The following is a 20,998-nucleotide window of genomic DNA, read 5'->3' on the forward strand; positions in this document are numbered from 1 at the left end:
CAAGCTGCCTGCTGCTAGCTAGACATAATGCTATGCTAGGCTATCGATAAACTTACACAAATGATTGTCTTGCTGTGGCTGTAAAGCATAATTTCAAAATCTGAGATGACAGGGTGATTAACAAAAGGCTAAGCTGTGTTTCAATATATTTCACTTGATTTCATGAATATGAATATTTTCTAGTAATATTTTTTGTCCGTTGCGTTATGCTAATTAGTGTCAGTTGATGACAATTCTCCCGGATCCGGGAGAGGGAGTTCCAAGAGGATTTATTAAATGCTTTAACTCATTCTCTTTATTCCCTTACCTGTGATAGTGAATGTTTTCTATCTTGATAGATTTATCCACCATGTGAATATACACACAATCTAATTAGGAATCATATCTCTTAGCCATCTGCTAAACTGGGCTTTTCCCGATTTCCCCCCTGTAATAACAGAATTCAACCAATCAGTTCATGGAGACACTCATCAGAATAAGGTTAATTATATCTAGTGTGATTAGTACTGGGCATTGAAAACATGGCATTGAATTCTAAATTTAAGCCAGGCCATGTCATGGGCAATGGCTTTGGGATGGGGAAATATGCAAATACATATAATTACACTATAATTAAATAATTGCCTTCACCGCTCGTTGTTCACCTTGTCATACTCATTTAATTCATCCAATGGTCATAATATTTTCAGTGAAACATACATCACAGTTGGCCTACTGGTCTAATCATTTGCATACTTGCATATTAAATCCAAATACCAGATTTGAATAATCCTGATAGCTCCAGATTTAGTTATAAAACACCTTTGATTGTCCTACTCTTGAGAGTTGTGCTGAATATCTTCAAAATCAGGGTTGAGTTCAATAGGACAGGGTTTCCCAAACCCCTGGGTGCACATTTAGTTTTTTGCCCTAGCACTCCACAGCTGAATCGAAGCTTGATGATGAGTTGGTTATTTGAATCAGCTGTGTATTGCAGTGGACGCTGCTGAGGGAGAACAGCTCACAACAATGTCTGGAACGGTGCAAATGGAATGGCATCAAACGAATGGAAAACATGTGTTTGTTGAATTTGATACCATTTCACTAATTCTGCTCCAGCCATTACCCGTTATCCCCAATTAAGGTGCCACCACACGCACTGGTGTAGTGCTAGGGCAAAAACCAAAAGGTGCACCTAGTGTTGCATGGAAAATTGTAGTTTCTTATTGGACCAGGTAGTCTCTCTCAGTTTCGGTCCGTTTTCTGCCATAGGGGCCTAATGAACACCACCCATCCGAGGACGTTAACCAGAGCACTAGACAGCTTCTCCTTGGAACCCTGCTGCTGAAAGTTCGATGATTTATGACCCCTCCTGCTCCCTGTACTGAAGTTCAAAGCCTCAGCAGTATACCTCTCGTACCAACACTTCCACACATCCAATAGAAAGCAGCATTTTTATCACTCTCTTCCATTGGTATTCATACACGCTCAAGGATCTGTGGAAGAGCTGTATTCTCCTGGATGTGTTATGACCTCGCTATCTGTATTTACCTCATATATTTACAGTGCTAGAGGCTTACATATGTACACACACACATACACGCACACGATCACACACACACACACTACTCATCCTCACCGTGGGGCACAACAGGGAATATTACTTACACAATGTTTTTCAGACATATTTACCCCGTGACTTATGCTGTTCTCTATATGCTTCATTGTTTTTATGGGTCATTGGTTTTCAGCAGAAGAAAAGGCAGAATAAAAAATAAAAAATAAAAGGAAAATCATGGCTATGCTGTTTCTGTAAGTATGAATGTATGATATTACACATCATGCCCCATGTTTGATGAAACAGACGTTCACTTTTCAAGTCTAAGTTATATGTTTTACCTGAATCTTAGACACTGATGAATAAAACTGTTATTTTACTGAACAAAAATATAAATGCAACATTGTCACGCCCTGATCTGTTTCACCTGCTCTTGTGATTGTCTCCACCCCCTCCAGAGGTGTTGCTTGATTTCCCAAGTGTATTTGTCCCTGTGTTTCCTGTCTCTCTGTGCCAGTTTGTCTTGTATGTCCAAGTCAACCAGTCTGTTTTCCCCCATGCGTGTGCCTTTTTCCTTCACTTTTTGCTAGTCCTCCCAGTTTTGACCCTAGCCTGTTTCTGGACTTACCCGCTTGCCTGACCAGACCTCGAGCCTGCCTGCCACTCTGTACCTCCTGGGCTCTGAACTGGTTTTGGTTTTGACCTTTTGCCTGTCCATGACCATTCTCTTGCCTACCCCTTTTTGGATCAATAAACATCTAAGACTCCAACCATTTGCCTCCTGTGTCTGCATCTGGGTCTCGCCTTGTGCCCTTATAGTACGAACTGGCCATGACAGACCCAGCAGACTTGGATCAGCTCCACCACACCACCTCCTCCCACCACACCACCTCCTCCCAATAGTGTCTCCCTGCAGGGAGACACTATTGGGAGGCATGACGAACTACTACAGGACCTGTTGGAAGGGCCTTGTTCCCTGACGGAACGCCACGACCAAGGGTTTAAGGCTACCATGGAGCTAATTAAGGAGTTAACTCATAGTAAGCTTCTTGAATTACGTCAAAAGCTAGCTGCTCGGGAATTACCGGTGGACCTCGACTCCCTTAGCGCTCTCACCATTAGAATTGATGGGCGTCTAAGGGAACGCTGGAGTGAGAGGAGGTCTGGCCTCGGGCACACTCGTTCATTCGCTAGGGCTGGCTCATCTTCGAAGGAATCCGGAAGTTTCCGAAGGCAGTTTTTCCGAGAGGCTCTGAAGCCACCCGAGCCCCCTCGTGAATCATCTACGACGGGTGAGTTGGACACTCCTGAGCCAATGCAACTGGGAAGCGCTCAGTTATCAGTTAGAACTCAACCTTCGTGAGCGTTCCCTAACTGTTGTCTGTACTGTGGTGAGGCAGGACATTATATAGCTAACTGCCCTATTAGGAAACCCCTGTCTCTGGTCGGTACAAGTACTCTGGTTAGCCTGACTGGGAATTCCTTTATTTCCATCACCTGCACACCTTTGTTTGTGCTTTTGCTGTGGGGAGACCAATCTAAGTCTCTGAGTGCTCATTGACTCTGGGGCTGATGGAAGTTTTATGGATGCTACCATAGTTTCTGAATTGGGTTTTCCCACTCAACATTTCTCTGTTCCCATGGATGCATGGGCACTGTTCAATTGGAAGAGTCACCCACAGCACTGTGCCCGTTCATATACGGGTATCAGGAAACCATAGTGAGACTATACAGTTCCTCCTCATCGATTCACCCCATGTTCCTGTGGTTTTGGGGTTTTCTTAGCTTCAGAAACAAAATCCGGTTATTGACTGAACCACGGGCTCCAGCCAGTGTTGGAGTCCGTTTTGTCCTTCTCATTGCCTTAAAGCGGCACAGTCGTCCTTGAGATGTTCCCCGCAGGATGTGAGCAAAGCCACGGATGTCTCTGCCATCCCCACTGAGTACCATAACCTCCTGTAGGTTTTCAGTAAGGCACTGGCTAATTCTCTTTCCCTACCGTCCTTATGATTGTGCCATTGATCTCCTCCCAGGCACCACACCACCTCGTGGTCGTCTACATTCTCTATCCGGCCCGGAGACAAAGGCTATGGAAGAGTATTTTAAGGAATCTATTTTGAGGCATCCGTCCGTCTGCATCTCCTGCCGGCGCGGGGTTTTTCTTTGTGGAGAAGGACAAGATCCTGCGTCCGTGCATTGACTACCGGGGTCTTAATGATATAACGATCAAGAATCGTTATCCCCTACCACTCCTCTCCTCGGCCTTTGAACCGCTCCAGGGAGCCACCATTTTTTCCAAACTGGACCTTCGGAATGCCTACCACCTGGTTCGGAAACGTGAAGGAGATGAGTGGAAGACAGCCTTTAATACAGCCAGTGGACATTATGAGTTCCAGGTCATGCCGTTTGGACTCACCAACGCCCCCCTCTGTTTTTCAGGCTCCGGTAAACAATGTGCTCCGGGACATGCTGAACCGTTTCGTGTTCATTTACCTGGACGACAACCTGTTTTGTTTCCCGGTTCTTCATGTCAGACAAGTCCTTCAGCGTCTGCTGGAGAACCAATTGTTTGTGAAGGCCGAGAAATGTGAGTTTCACCGCTCAACAATCTCCTTTCTGGGATATGCCATCGCTGATGGAAATGTCCAAATGGATCAGGACAAAGTGAAAGCGGTGGTTGAGTGGCCTATTCCTACATCCAGGGTGCAGTTGCAACGTTTCCTGGGGTTCGCTAATTTCTACCGCCGTTTCATTTGGGGCTACAGCACTCTGGCGGTCCCCCTCTCGGCACTCACCTCTCCCAAAGTACATGGTCTCCAGGGGTTGACAAAGCCTTCGTGGATCTGAAACATTTCACCACAGCATCCATCCTCGTCCATCCGGATCCATCCCGTCAATTTGTGGTAGCGGTTGATGCTTCTGTTGGTGCAGGGGCCATTCTGCCCCAGCGATCTGCACAGGACCAGAAGCTCCATCCTTGTGCCATCCTGTCTCATCGTCTCAGTCTGGCTGAGAGGAACTATGACGTTGGCAACAGCGACCTCCTGGATGTCAAGTTGTTGCTGGAGGAGTGTGGGGATTGGCTGGAAGGAGCAGAACAGCCCTTTGTGGTCTGGACCGACCATAGAAATTTGGAATATCTCCGTACAGCCTTAACTACAGGCAGGCCAGGTGGCCTTTATTGTTCACCAGATTCAACTTCACCATTTCCTACTGCCCAGGGTCCAAAAATGTGAAGCTGGACGCCCTTTCCCACATATACAGTTCCTCTGCCAAACCCTCGGTCTACGAAACCATTCTCCCTACCTCATGCCTTGCTTCTTCAGTGGATTGGGGTATTGAAAACTTGGTTCGAAAGGCCCAACGTTCCCACCCTGAACCTGAAGGGGTTGAACCGGCTAACCGGTTATTTGTTCCTAACTCAGTCCAGTCCTGGAATGGGCTCATTCCTCAAGGCTGACCTGTCATCCAGGTTCCCGTTGTAGCATAGCCTTCATCCGACAATGTTTCTGGTGACCCACAATGGTTCCTGATGTCTCTGCCTACGTCACAGTGTGCACAGTGTGTGCTCAGAATAAGACTCCATGGCAAGCTCCTTCTGGCCTCCTTCAGCAACTACCTGTCCCTCATCGTCCCTGGTCCCATATCTCTCTGGACTTTGTCACTGGGCTCCCTCCGTCTGATGGCAACACTGTCATTCTGACAGTAGTGGATCAATTCACCATGGCTGCCCATTTCATCCCTTTCCCCAAACTAAACTCTGCCAAGGAGACGGCCCAGCTTATTGTGCGGCACATCTTCCGGATCCATGGACTCCCGGTGTACATGGTCTCCGACCGGGGTCCTCAGTTCTTGTCTCAGTTCTGGAAGGCGTTCTGCACCCTTATTGGGTGGTCGGCCAGCCTGATTTTTTCCCCACTCCAGATTTTATCCCCACTCCAACGGCCAGCCATCCAGGATCTAGAAACCACCCTGAGATGCCTGGTCTCAACCAACCCCACTGCCTGGTGCCGACAACTGGTCTGGGTGGAGTATGCCCAGAACACCCGTCCCTGTTCGGCCACAGGACTCTCTCCTTTTGAGTGCTCTTTGGGGTATCAACATCCACTCTTCCCGGAACAAGAGCAGGAGGTCAGCGTGCCCTCAGCCCAGATGTTTTTCCACCACTGTCAACGTACCTAGAGAAGAGCCAGGGTGGCAATTCTCAAGACCAACTCCAGGTATCGTCAACAAGTGGACTGTCGTCAGACCCCAGCTTCCCGCTACTGCATTGGGCAGAGGGTATGGCTTTCCACTAGGGACCTGCCCCTTCGGGTGGAGTCCCACAAACTGTCCCCCCATTTCATTGGTCCTTTCCCCATCTCTAGAGTCCTTAGTTCCACTGCTGTCTGTCTTGTGTTATCCCGTATTCACCCTACCTTCCATGTGTCTAGGATTAAGCCCGTGCCTCAGTCCTTTGTCTTCTGTTTCTAGGCCCATCCCTCCCCCTCCGGGTCATCGATGGCCAGCCAGCGTATATGGTGAGACGCCTCCTGAGGGTTCGAGCATGGGGCAGGTTTTCCACTACCTGGTTGACTGGGAGGGTTATGGCCCGGAGGAGCGGTGCTGGGTTCCTGCTAAAGACATCCTGGACCCGGCCCTCGTCACCAATTTTTCACCCCGGTCAGCCAGGTATGCGCCCCTAAGGGGTGTACTGTCACACCCTGATCTGTTTCACCTGTCATTATTGTCTCCACCCCCTCCAGGTGTCGCTTGTTTTCCCCAGTGTATTTATCCCTGCGTTTCCTGTCTCTCTGTGCCAGTTTGTCTTGTATATCCAAGTCAACCAGCGTGTTTTTCCCGTGCTCGTGTTTTTTCTCTTTTTTTGCTAGCCTTCCCGGTTTTGACCCTTGCCTGTTTCTGGACTCTGTACCTGCTTGTCTTGACCTCGAGCCTGCCTGCCACTCTGTAGCTCCGGGACTCTGAACTGGTTTTGACCTTTTGCCTGTCCATGACCATTCTCTTGCCTACCCTTTTTTGGATTAATAAACATTTAAGACTCCAACCATCTGCCTTCTGTGTTTGCATCTGGGTCTCGCCTTGTGCCCTGATAAACATGTCAAGTGTTCGTCCCATGTTTCATGAGCTGAAACAAAAGATCCCAGAAATGTTCCATATGCACAAAAAGCTTCTTTCTCTCAAATTGTGTGCACAAATTGTCATGAGTATGCAGAATTGTGTTCAGATCCTTGCGACATTGGGCCGTGCATTATTATGCTGAAACATGAGATTTTATTTTCACTATATCTTAATCATGTATTGAACTGCATCCATCTATTCAGCCAACAATGGCTTACTCTACGTAATGGAATTTTGAGTCAAATATAACCTATTTTTAAAAAATCTTAAAGTTGCTTTTGCAGCATAAACTAGGAATTTGATAGTTTTGACTGATAATGTGTCTGTTTGAACTACTTTGCAGATAGGAAACAAACTGTCAGTTCCACTGTTTATGCTTTGTATTCTACAACAGAAACAACAGCATAGAACATTAACAGCCCAAACTGCCTCTGAATATCTCTCCATTCAAGAGAGAAAATTACTTTTATCCTTCAGTGCAGTCTGGTTTCAACTTAGCAAACAGAGGAAACAAATCACCAGAAGAGTCAGAAAGAGAGCCCAATGCAACTAAAGGGAATCAATGGCCAACCTTAAATTTGATCAGCAGTGATGAGTTATTTTACCCACAGAACTGAAATACTCGCTTCAACAAGAAAAAGCTGTCCTTCAGTCTTTTAATGTAGTAAAGGATATTTAGTGTGAAATATATGCAATGGTTATAAATGAGGCCCCAAGGTCTCTGGCAAGGTTACTAATCACAAGAGTGTGGTCACTGAGTAGGATCAGTGTTGTTGGATTAGTCAACATTACTCCAACATGGAGAGGCCAACAAAACAGGAATTTTTGGAAACCAAAAATCTGTAGAAATGTCAGAGAGCATATTTGAGTACAGGTCAGAATTCCTTGACTGTGGGCAGGCATGGGCTGACCCGACTTGGCCCAACCTTTTGTTTGTCTGTTTTTGTTGGTTTGTTGGTAACGTGAGCATGACTTAAACCCTAATCCCTTTGCATGTGCTTCCATTAATGGCTTTACAGAAACCAAAGAGGAGAGGGAACCGTGTCACACTGTTTGTGTGCCAACTACCAATCTCTTGGTGACATTGGTGATGTGGCGGGTAGTGCCAGCACTGCAGGCCCTAGAGGAGAGGGGGTGTAGGGAAGTGATAAGGATGTCTGGTTAAATCTGAAGGGTGAAACAGTGAATTCTCTTCTTGTTTTGATTCATAATCTATTGATCAGTCATAACAACACTAAGTGAATACGACCAGATCATCCACTGTCAGTATTAAGTCAGACACCTAGCGATAGGGGCAGTAAAAAAAATATACACCTTTAATCATTTCTTCATTAAAGGCACTCATAAGGTGTGGTGGATACATTCAATACTGTAGATCCTCTTCTAAAGATGCAACTCCCTGATAATTGGACTAGTAGGCTACTAATGTGGATAATTTCCCTTAGTAGCCGATCTCCTCGGGACAAAAGCATGCTTTTCCAGTTTGCTGAGTCGCTGACCCAGTCTCCCCTGCCATTAGTTTGGTTGGCTGATCACTAACACATGAAGCGTTCAAGAACAAATTACATCACTTTTACAGGCAGAGCTACAGCTGGCCAACACACCATTGGGTGATTTCAGAGCCTCCAGACAACACACTCACACAATTAAGTTGTATGTTGGAACAATGAGGTCCTCTCGCTTGATATGAACCAAGCCCCTCAGTCAGTATGACAGTCTTAGTCATTCTAGTGAGAGAACATTTGAAAATCCCTGGCAAGAGTCACAACAGATTGGCGTGTTTCGTCTTGTAAGTGCTAACCGGACTTTCTGAAGTAATAACAAACAGATTAAGGCAGTGATTTGAAGCACTCACTGGCCTCTCGCTTGCACAGAAAAGTCATTAACCTCTACATAATTAGAAAATGTCAACCATGTCAGACTAGGGCATGCATGTAGGTGCCAATTTGGGGACTTCAGAACATTGAAAACTCAGAGACTTTAGTCAATATTTTTATGTTTGACAACACAGTGGGAAAAGGGATTTTGTCTTGACCCTTGCACGAATTTGACCCAATACTCCTGTATGTGTGTGAATCCTTTAATTAAACACCCTTGAGGTTGACAGCAATTAAACAATATGACATGTTGCAGTAGCCTTTTTTCTTTCTTTAAATGACAGTGTCATTCGCAACACTCTAAAAGGTCAACTCATCCTTGGAGAATGAAGCTTTATTTATTTTTTATCCAACCTGACATTCAGCCTACACCTGTTTTTCAGATAATCCAACATGCCTGAGTGAATGTCTGTGACATCATTGACATTATCAGCATGTCTGCACACCACACAGCACACCACACAGTATTAGTTCATGTTCAGGACACTACTTTGTAAATGTCATTGATTTTCTTATTTAGTTTTAAACTGCCAACCTTCTGTAACTCACTAATCAGCCACATCGTTAGACAATTTGAGTATTCTCTTTGTTTTGCTCCAGGGTACAGATCTAGGATTAGTTGGGAAAACTCAAAACTGGCCCAAGACCAGCGTCTCACCCTACTTCCTTTGGCTCAGCAGAGCTATAAATAAGTGTCAGACAGTGTTTCCTGTATCTGAGCAGACATCAGGCTTTGTTGATAATAGATTGATTAGTTGTGACAAAGTGATGTGTCACGCTGCACCTTCACTCACTCCACTAATAACCTGCAACCCCAACTCCACTTCCACCCTTCAGCCTTTTAAACCCTTTTCTGCAGTCAAATGTCCAAATTGCCCTCTAGTGGCGTCATAGGTGGAATGTTATTAATATTTCTCATAATTTTATAATTTATAAACATGACATTTTTTACGCATAAAATCTGATGTTTCTATTTCAAACGGTTTTGTTATAGTTCAGTCTTCTGTGATGTATATAAAATGTAATATTGTGATGCAACTCAAAATTGAATACATTTCAACTCTATATCTGACATGGTATGGATGTCTTATTTTATTTAAGCCACTAACCATGTGTGTGAGGTGTATACTTTTGTTTCAAAGTAGATTTGATTAAGAGGACCAAGAAACACTCTGTGTGACCCTGATTTAGCCCACTGCTGTGGGTTAAATCACAATTGAACTATCCACTAGATACGGATGATAATCAGCACACCAGGGAGAAGACTCTGTGGCTCACTCAGAAGAGCATGGTGCTTTCAACACCAAGGGTTGTGGGTTTGATTCCCTCTGGGGCCACCCATATGTACAATGGAAGTTGCTTTGGATAAAAGCATTTGCTAAATGGCATATTATTATTACACAATGCTTTACACAATGCTTCATAAGAACACAACAGCCACAGAGACCTTCAACTGAGATTCTTGGCAGAAACATTTCCTTAGGAGGTTTTGAAAGACAAATCTCTGCATCTCTGCATGGTTAAACTCAACATTTGAATATTGTTCCCTGCTATGTCTAAATTAGGGTCATGTAGCGTATAGCCTACCATCCCATCTGTGTCTGTCACATAAGATTGCATCTTTTCAGCACAAAGGATAAACTTTCACTTTCATCAAGTCAAGCTTGAGCTCCAAAATAGCCTCATGCCTACATGCAACAGCCCTGCCGGCAGTGTTAAGTTTGGTGTTAAGTTTAACCAGGCAGTGGTGACATGTCATGTCAAGCACACATAATGATAACCAGGGATGAGGATGAGTTTACCGTTACAGAACTGCAGCAGCGAAGATGTGTCATAGAGGCTGCTGTAGCTGGAAAACCCGTCCTCCATTCTGGACTTCCACCGCGCTCCTCCACTCACTCCTCTCTTGTTCCCTCTCACCTCCCTTAAATCCCTGTTACTTTCGCTTGCTTGCCACCACCGAGGATCTTCCTCCATTAAACATCGAGTTTTCTCGTGTCAGGCTGCCAGTGTCAGTTACCATGGCAACCCATTCACTCTGATAATTTCCTGTGAACTCACTCTCTTCTCTTCTTTGAATGGTCCCAAGGAGTAAACTCAAAAAACCCGGAGTATTTCAAAACACAAAAAACCTGGAGTATTTGAAAACACTTTTCTTTCTCTTCCTCTTCTTTTTGCTCCCTATTTTCTCTATTCACTCTTCTCTCCTTCCCTCAGTCTCTTCGGTGGCAGCTGTGTGGTGTTAAACCGTGTGCTGATCTCCAGAGGAAAAACAGCTTTGAAAGGCTGGAGCTGTAAGTGGAGGGCGCCAGCCCAGCAGCGACTGTGTGTGTGTGCGCATGTGTGAGAGAGAGAGAGAGAGAGAGAGAAAGAGTGGGGGGAGCGAGATAGAGAGAGAAATAGAGCGAGAGCGTGTGTGTGCGAGTGAGTGTTTGGATAATACCTTGGACAGCCTTCCCCGGCCCCAGACTTTCACTAACTGTGGATAAGGGCAGAGGGGGTTGGGCCTCTTTCAAAAGACAGATCATCCCCCTTGCCTAGAGAGGACAGAGAGCAAGAGAGAGATAAAGAGAGAGAGAGAGAGAGAGAGAGAGAGAGAGAGAGGCTCTGATCACCAGGAAGAGAATAAGTGGAATAGAAGGGTCACAAGGAAGAAAAAAGATTGCAGCTGGTAGAATGAGTAGAATGGGATTATATATTGATATAGTCACCATATTATTGTTCAGCTCTTCTGGCATGCTGCCAGAAATCTTTTTGTGACAATAATAATCCCAAAGAGCCACTGATATGAGAGAAACCGCACAGAAATTAATAAATATATATAGAATAAAGCTCTTTCTCAGTCTCAAAGAGAGGAGATGAATCCAAGAGAAGAGAGGAATCAAATCCATTCAGGAGAAAAATAAGTGTGGAGTGTGGAGTGTGTCAGCTGTTCCTGCAAGAGGAAGGCATTGATGCTATGGACTGGCCCGCCCGTTCCCCTGACCTGAATCCAATTGAGCACATCTGGGACATCATGTCTCGCTCTATCCACCAACGCCACGTTGCACCACAGACTGTCCAGGAGTTGGCGGATGATTTAGTCCAGGTCTGGGAGGAGATACCTCAGGAGACCATCCGCCACCTCATCAGGAGCATGCCCAGGCATTGTAGGGAGGTCATACAGGCACGTGGAGGCCACACACACTACTGAGCCTCATTTTGACTTGTTTTAAGGACATTACATCAAAGTTGGATCAGCCTGTAGTGTGGTTTTCCACTTTAATTTTGAGTGTGACTCCAAATCCAGACCTCCATGGGTTGATAAATTTGATTTCCATTGATCATTTTTGTGTGATTTTGTTGTCAGCACATTCAACTATGTAAAGAAAAAAGTATTTAATATGAAAATTTCATTCATTCAGATCTAGGATGTGTTATTTTAGTGTTCCCTTTATTTTTTTGAGCAGTGTATATTGTCCATACTGTCTATACAAACCACATTTATATCAGCACTCTGACATTGCTCGTTCTGATATTGCTCATTCTGATATTACTTAATCTCTTGTTTCTTCTTTTTTTCTTGGGATTATTTGTGTATTATTATTGTACTGTTCGATATTTACTGCACTTCTAGAGCTAGACACAAAAGCAATTCCCTGCACTTGCCTTAACATCTGTGTACACAGCAAATAAACTTTGATTTGAGTTGACCCAGTCTACACTTCAACAACTTCAACAACTTCACATATGATGTAGAACAAACATGCCCCTCTAACAAGCAGAACATTGAATAATGTCAACCCTATTCAAGACATGTTTATCTGCAACATTTGGCCCTGGAGTCAGACTGGGGCAGAGAAGGACTTGGACCACAAAGTCACAAAACAATGCGACATCACATTTTCCTGCTCTATCATCCCAAGAAGCTAAACAAGATGCTAAACAAGGTTGAGCACAATCAGTGTTGAAGCGAAACATTATTATTCTCAGCCTTATCTGTCTTAAAGCAGACAGTGTAATCATCAAATAAGACGAAGAGGGGGAGAGGGAGGGAGGGAGGGAGGGAAAAACTGCCTCTTCATTTTGACTGGGGGTTTTCAGCAGCCATCAAATAAGTGATAGAAGAGGATGAGAAGGAGAGAAATTGAGGGATAATTGAAAGAGACTGTGGGTCATCTGACTGGAACTGTCATGGTGGAACACCTCTTTCAAGTATTCATGTATACATAAATGATGTATGTCCCGAGATCAAAATGCAGATGCATGCCAACGACACAGTCTTCTTTGTCCATGCCAAGACAAAGCAACAGGCTGCTCGTAAACTTACAGCACCAATGGACAAAATAGATGACTGGTTGGACCACTCATGTCTAAAATTGAACATAACAAAAACTGTCTACAATCTCTGCATGTATTTCTCCATCAGGAACAGTGAGACCCATCAGCCCGAGGGAACTGTAAAGGAACAGAGGATTGAGGTGGTTTCACATGTTAAATACTTAGGAATAATGATTGACTCTAACCTTTCCTTCAAAAAAACAATTAAAAAGTGCATGGAACAGCAAAACACAACCTGGTGAATTTCTAATTTATCTGAAACCAAATGTCAGCAGATGTGGTAAACTGTACATGCACTCAATGGTTCTGTCCCATCTCTCGTACTGTGTCACAACCTGGTCAAATGCTAGTATCACAGCAATGAAACCACTCGGAAAGCTTTGTAAACAAACTCTGAAAGTGCTGGACAAAAAAACAAACACTTGTCACCACTGCAATATCACAAAGACATAATACCTACTGAGCTTTGATAGCTTCTTATGCCTTGATGACACTTCTCTGCTGTTTAAGATCACTCATGACCTTGCCCCACCACCTCTTAAACAGTTTGCTACATATTGCAAGGACAATACCAGGACAACAAGAGCTTCAACCAGAGGGGGCTGCTCAACTCAGTTTAGGTCCACTAAATTTGGCCAGAAACCTATTTCAGTCAGAGCGTCTAGATTATGGAACAACCTGCCAACCAATGTGAGAGAGAGTTCAGTACCTTTGCTAGCTTCAAGGCAAACCTGAAAAGGTGGCTGAAGGTAAACCAGTCATGTGAACATTAAGACATTGCGACTCCTAAGATGTCAGATACTGTAGGACCAAGGCACATTTAAATTCTCATGTAACATTAGCGTTATATTGTCTATTGTTGTATATTTTATATATACACACACTACCGTTCAAAAGTTTGGGGTCACATAGAAATGTCCTTGTTTTTGAAAGAAATGCACATTTTTTTGTCCATTAAAATAACATCAAATTGATCAGAAATACAGTGTAGACATTGTTAATGTTGTAAATACTACTGTCAATGACTATTGACGCCTCACAAGCCCTCAACTGGCAGCTTCATTAAATAGTACCCGCAAAACACCAGTCTCAACGTCAACAGTGAAGAGGCGACTCCAGGATGTTGGCCTTCTAGGCAGAGTTGCAAAGAAAAAGCCATATCTCAGGCTGGCCAATAAAAATAAAAGGTTAAGATGGGCAAAAGAACACAGACACTGGACTGAGGAACTCTGCCTAGAAGGCCAGCATCCCGGAGTTGCCTCTTCACTGTTGACGTTGAGACTGGTGTTTTACGGGTACTATTTAATGAGGCTTCCAGTTGAGGACTTGTGAGGCATCTGTTTCTCAAACTAGACATTCTAATGTACTTGTCCTTTTACTCAGTTGTGCACCGGGTTCTCCCACTCCTCTTTCTATTCTGGTTAGAGCCAGTTTGTGCTGTTCTGTGAAGGGAGTAGTACATGGAGTTGTACGAGATCTTCAGTTTCTGGGCAATTTCTAGCGTGGAATTGTCTTCATTTCTCAGAACAAGAATAGACTGATGGTTTTCAGAATAAAGTTATTTGTTTCTGGCCATTTTGAGCCTGTAACCGTACCCACAAATGCTGATGCTCCAAATACTCAACTAGTCTAAAGAAGGCCAGTTGTATTGCTTCTTTAATCAGACAACAGTTTTCAGCTGTGCTAACATAATTGCAAAAGGGTTTTCTAATGATCAATTAGCCTTTTATAATGATAAACTTGGATTAGCTAACACAACGTGCCATTGAAACACAGGAGTGATGGTTGCTGTACGCCTATGTAGATATTCCATAAAAAATAATCTGCTGTTTCCAGCTACAATAGTCATTTACAACATTAACAATGTCTACTTCTGATCAACTTGATATTACTTCAATGGAAAAAAAAGTAGCTTTTCTTTAAAAAACAAGGACATTTCTACATGACCCAAACTTTTGAACGGTGTATATATATATACAGTGGGGCAAAAAAGTATTTAGTCAGCCACCAATTGTGCAAGACTAAATACTTTTTTGCCCCACTGTATATATATATATATATATATACCAGTCAACAGTTGAAACACTCATTCAAGGGTTTTTCTTTATTTTTTACTCTTTTATCAAATATCAAAGTAGCCACCCTTTGCCTTAATGACAGCTTTGCACACTCTTGGCATTCTCTCAACCAACTTCACCTGGAATGCTTTTACAACAGTCTTGAAGGAGTTCCCACATATGCTGAGCACTTGTTGACTGCTTTTCCTTCATTCTGTGGTCCAACTCATCCCAAACCATGTCAATTGGGTTGAGGTCGGGTGATTGTTGAGGCCAGGTCATCTGATGCAGTGCTCCATCACTCTCCTTCTTGGTCAAATAGCCCTTACACCGCCTGGAGGTGTGTTCGGTCAGTGTCCTTTTGAAAAACAAATGATAGTCCTACTAAGCCCAAACCAGATGGGATGGCGTATTGCTGCAGAATGCTGTGGTAGCAATCCTGGTTAAGTGTGCCTTGAACTCTAAATAAATCACAGACAGTGTCACCAGCAAAGCTCCCCCACAACATCACACCTCCTCCTCCATGCTTCACGGTGGGAACCACACATGCAGAGATCATCTGTTCACGTACTCTGCATCTCACAAATCTCAAATTCGGACCCATCAGACCAAAGGACAAATTTCAGATTTCCACCGGTCTAATGTCCATTGTACGTGTTTCTTGGCCCAAGCTACTCTCTTCTTCTTATTTTTTCTGCCCAGGGAGTACAGATGAAATTGACCTATCTAGCTAAATCTGGTGAAATGGCATGTTGTACATGGTCCTTGACAAATAAACGTTAAAAAAATCTTCCCGCTCTATCATCCCAAGAAGCTAAACAAGAAGGCGTTTGAACACAATCAGTGTTGAACCTAAACATTATTATTCTCAGCCTTCTGTCTTAAAGCAGACAGTGTAATTGACAAAGAAGACGAAGAGGGGGAGAGAAATAGTGGAGGGAGGGAGGGAGGGAGGGAGGGAGGGAGGGAGGGAGGGAGGGAGGGAGGGAGGGAGGGAGGGAGGGAGGGAGGGAGGGAGGGAGGGAGGGAAAGAGAGAAACTGCCTCTTCGTTTTTACTGTGTGTCTTCTGACTGGAGCTATCATGGTGGAAAACCTCTTTCAATTATTCATGCGCCTGGCGCAGGATGGAAAGAAAAAAATATGCATAAAGATAACTCTGTGGTCTATATTTACTTATTTTCAAACACTCCTCGCACTGTTCTGGCTCATGAAAATAAACAAGGCAAAAACACAACAAAGAATGCTCTAATGATTTTTTTTTCCAACCTGGATTGCTTTGTCTTGGAGCATGGCAATGATTTGTTAAGGCAGATTTCAGATCTGTTTCAACCTAGACCGCTTTGTCTCAGAGCATGGCGGTGATGTGTTAGCGGCTTTCCTACTGATTCCTACAGACCAGCTGAGTTAGGGTAATCCCAGGTGGGTACTGGTGGTGGAGCGTTCTCCTCTATTTCCCCTCAGGGGATTGTACTGCAGTCAGCGCTGTTCCATCTAGATAGCCTATTACACAACAGCATGAAGGCCCCCTAAGACTCCTATTTTCTGGTGACCTACAGGAGTAGACAAGGCTCTCCTTTGTAATGCTTCTAAATCAGAGACAGTGAAAACATTACTGGAATATGTCTGTCTGTATCACAATGTTGCTTTCACTTGTTCTTGAAATTCTTTCTGCATCATAGTAAATATGAATGATGGGGACTCCCTTTAAAAACGTGTTTATCTGTCTGTTCAAATTCATATTTATCTGTTTTTCTCCTGGAATAGTGGTGTGTAATACAAATTTGCACACACCCCAAAAAATTATAATACCAATGTTATGATTGATTTATGAAAGGGCTAGTTATGGGGCGGCAGCTCGCCTAGAGGTTAGAGCGTTGGACTAGTAAGCGAAAGGTTGCAAGATCGAATCCCCGAGCTGACAAGGTAAAAATCTGTCGTTCTGCCCCTGAACAAAGCAGTTAACCCACTGTTCCTAGGCTGTCATTGAAAAAAAGAATTTGTTCTTAACTGACTTGCCTAGTTAAATAAAGGTAAAAAAATAAATAATATTCCTTTCCTTTAGATGCCCTCAGTTGAAAAACACAAGACTATTATCTGAGAAAAGCCTCACTGTGGCTAAATTGGAATACACTCAGATTGGAATCTGTATGAGGGCAGATTGGAGCTCTAGATTAGGGCTGGAGAGGGTGCGGCAATACGGGGGTTGGATGAGGGGCGTGAGGCAGGGGCCTCCCGCGGGTGGCAGCTGGAGGAGGGCTCTTCTACCTCACCCCGTCCCCCTCCCACTAATCTCATTGTTCTCCACCGCCCCTGGCTGCGGTCCAGCACACACTCACAGTCAGACACATACTCAGGCCTCAGGGGGTAGGTACTGGTAGACAGCACACTACACACAACAACCCACCAGCAGTGACCGGAGGAACCCTTCACAGGGAACTTAACCTGAAGCGTGCTTCCATCCATTCATGCTGCTCTGTGGAAGATATCCCAGTCATTGTAATATAATTACTAGAACATTCAACGTTGACTTGAATGGGAATGTCTGCTCTAGTCATTCTATTTCTTTGATACCACTGCTTTCTCCAGATATGCATTCCATTGCCCCGCTGGAAACAGAAGCACATCTTAAACCTCACAGCAGCTTTGCGGCAGTATTACAGAGGACCTGCCAGTCTGCCAGTGGGCCAGGATTAAAGCCACAATCAAAAGAGTTATGGGTATCCTAGAGGATTAATCCCTCTATAAGATCTACCTACCATCTGCCTGGGGGATGATCACTCCAATGGGACACACAAATAGGTCCCCAAAGCCATAGTCAAATATTGGGGTAAATCCCAATTTGTCTGTTTTGGAGAGATCTGAGGGCACTCAATATGTGTTCCAAATGAGTTGGGGAAAAAAGATGGTTGATTGCAGCCAAAATGGTCTGCCTTTGTGTGATTTGTTTTTCTCCAAGTGTTAGGGTGTTATTGGAGTGTGTCACACCAACACACCCCTCTCGCCTTAGTCAAACAGTGTGCTGTTTGCAGATCTTAGGGCACAAATGTGTCAGAGAAAGGCAGCCTAAATGATTTTAGTCAGTCTGATGGGTTTTCCCCAAGTGCTTATTAATGAGTGATAAGAGAGGGCCAAGGTTCATATAGGGCTAATCAGTGGTCTGGGCAGCACACCAGCACATGGGCCTCGGAATAGAGCTGGCTCATCTGACTGTGAGAGTTGGATAGTGTGAAAATAATAAGGTTGGTGACAGCATAGAAACAGAATCCATTTCTATGGGTTACAGCAGGTCAGCACCTCTTTTCTTCATAATGTTCTGACCTGTGGATGGGAGAGTGGAAATAGTGGTGGAGAGAAGTGTGTGTGTGTATGCGCACATGCATACGTGCGTGTGTATATTGGAGAAAATAGCCTCTTTCTGTGCCACAATATGCATAAAGCACAATACAGGCCAGGTATAATCACAAGACACTATTACAAGACACTGAGTACAGAACACTCTATGTATACCAATGATGGATAGAAGAATGAACTACACTGCTCAAAAAAATAAAGGGAACACTAAAATAACACATCCTAGATCTGAATGAATTAAATATTTATTTTTCTTTACATAGTTGAATGTGCTGACAATAAAATCACACAAAAATGATCAATGGAAATCTAATTTATCAACCCATGGAGGTCTGGATTTGGAGTCACACTCAAAATTAAAGTGGAAAACCACACTACAGGCTGATACAACTTTGATGTAATGTCCTTAAAACAAGTCAAAATGAGGCTCAGTAGTGTGTGTGGCCCCCACGTGCCTGTATGACCTCCCTACAATGCCTGGGCATGCTCCTGATGAGGTGGCGGATGGTCTCCTGAGGGATTTCCTCCCAGACCTGGACTAAAGCATCCGCCAACTCCTGGACAGTCTGTGGTGCAACGTGGCGTTGGTGGATGGAGTGAGACATGATGTCCCAGATGTGCTCAATTGGATTCAGGTCAGGGGAACGGGCGGGCCAGTCCATAGCATCAATGCCTTCCTCTTGCAGGAACTGCCGACACACTCCAGCATTGTCTTGCATTAGGAGGAACCCAGGGCCAACCGCACCAGCATATGGTCTCACAAGGGGTCTGAGGATCTCATCTCGGTACCTAATGGCAGTCAGGCTACCTCTGGCGAGCACATGGAGGGCTGTGCGTCCCCCCAAAGAAATGCCACCCCACACCATGACTGACCCACCGCCAAACCGGTCATGCTGGAGGATGTTGCAGGCAGCAGAACGTTCTCCATGGCGTCTCCAGACTCTGTCACATCTGTCACATGTGCTCAGTGTGAATCTGCTTTCATCTGTGAAGAGCACAGGGCGCCAGTGGTGACTTTGCCAATCTTGGTGTTCTCTGGCAAATGCCAAACGTCCTGCACGGTGTTGAGCTGTAAGCACAACCCCCACCTGTGGACGTCGGGCCCTCATACCACCCTCATGGAGTCTGTTTCTGACTATTTGAGCAGACACATGCACATTTGTGGCCTGCTGGAGGTCATTTTGCAGGGCTCTGGCAGTGCTCCTCCTGCTCCTCCTTGCACAAAGGTGGAGGTAGCGGTCCTGCTGCTGGGTTGTTGCCCTCCTACGGCCTCCTCCACATCTCCTGATGTACTGGCCTGTCTCCTCGTAGTGCCTCCATGCTCTGGACACTACGCTGACAGACACAGCAAACCTTCTTGCCACAGCTCGCATTGATGTGCCATCCTGGATTAGCTGCACTCCCTGAACCACTTGTGTGGGTTGTAGACTCCGTCTCATGCTACCACTAGAGTGAAAGCACTGCCAGCATTCAAATGTGGCCAAAACATCAGCCAGGAAGCATAGGAACTGAGAAGTGGTCTGTGGTCACCACCTGTAGAACCACTCCTTTTTGGGGGGTGTCTTGCTAATTGCCTATAATTTCCACCTGTGGTCTATTCCATTTGCACAACAGCATGTGAAATGTATTGTCAATCAGTGTTGCTTCCTAAGTGTACAGTATGATTTCACAGAAGTGTGATTGACGTGGATTACATTGTGTTGTTTAAGTGTTACCTTTATTTTTTTGAGCAGTGTACATAAAGGGATTAAAAAAACAGAATTAACCCAACACTTACAATGTACTTCACTATTATGACTGAAACGTTTATAATAAGAATCAAATAGTCCAGAACAGACTTGAAAGACAGTGCATTGCATTGTTTTCAATGCCTATGGAAATCATGTGGAGAAGCCAAATGGTACATTCTCCAATGAAGAATGGCACATTTGCTATGAATGTTATTCAGACCACTATATTTCGCCTCTTTTGAAAATTAAATCCTGAGCCTACCTAAATCTCTCCACGACTGGATCCATATTGCCCCAGGCAAGTGTCACATTCTGACCATTGTTCTGTTATTATATTCTTTGTTATAGTATGGTCAGGGCGTGAGTTGGGGTGGGCAGTCTATGTTTCTGTAACGGATTTCCTCCAGCTCTGCTTTAGGGCGGCGATATTCCCCTGCTTGTGCCCAGAGTCCCTTGCCGTCCAAAATCTCCTCCCAAGTCCAGGAGTCTTGTGTTTTCGGCCGCTGCTGCTGCCCGTTACCACGCTGCTTGGTCCTCTTGTGGTGGGTGTTTCTGTAACGGCAGATCTCATCTTCGTCTGAAGAGGAGTAAGGATCAGACCAAGATGCAGCGTGGTAAGTGTCCATAACTTTAATCAAAGAAAGCACTGAACACTGAATACAAAAATAACAAAAGAACCGTGAAGAAACGAAACAGTACCGTGTGGCGACAAACACTGACAAGGAAACAGACACCCACAAACCAACAGTGAAACCCAGGCTACCTAAGTATGATTCTCAATCAGAGACAACTAACGACACCTGCCTCTGATTGAGAACCATACTAGGCCGATCACAAAATACAACATAGAAAAACAAACATAGACCGCCCACCCCAACTCACGCCCTGACCATACTAAAACAAAGAATAAAATAACAGAACTATGGTCAGAACGTGACAGCAAGCCCTGTTTGCGGTAAGTCTCACCACCTAGCGTCAGCAACAAAATAAATACTTAAATCATCACC

The 20,998-nt window shown here is 44.5% G+C and overlaps 1 protein-coding gene across 5 annotated transcripts in view; it reads right to left on the reverse strand.

Annotated features, from left to right (window-relative positions):
• LOC139383540 (echinoderm microtubule-associated protein-like 1) overlaps positions 1-10,809 on the reverse strand; it is a 101,147-nt gene extending 90,338 nt beyond the window's left edge. For 4 of the 5 annotated variants that reach the window (XM_071128116.1, XM_071128115.1, XM_071128114.1 and 1 more), the window contains exon 1: positions 10,335-10,729. In XM_071128116.1, the coding sequence (XP_070984217.1) occupies positions 10,335-10,509 (175 nt within the window). In that variant the 5' untranslated portion in view covers positions 10,510-10,729. Of the gene's footprint in view, positions 1-10,334 lie in introns of all 5 variants that reach the window. The other variant, XM_071128117.1, reaches the window with a different exon arrangement.
• Between the last annotated feature and the right edge of the window lie 10,189 nt (positions 10,810-20,998).

This window comes from Oncorhynchus clarkii, chromosome 25 (assembly GCF_045791955.1).
Source record: "Oncorhynchus clarkii lewisi isolate Uvic-CL-2024 chromosome 25, UVic_Ocla_1.0, whole genome shotgun sequence".
Classification (NCBI taxonomy): Eukaryota; Metazoa; Chordata; class Actinopteri; order Salmoniformes; family Salmonidae; genus Oncorhynchus; species Oncorhynchus clarkii.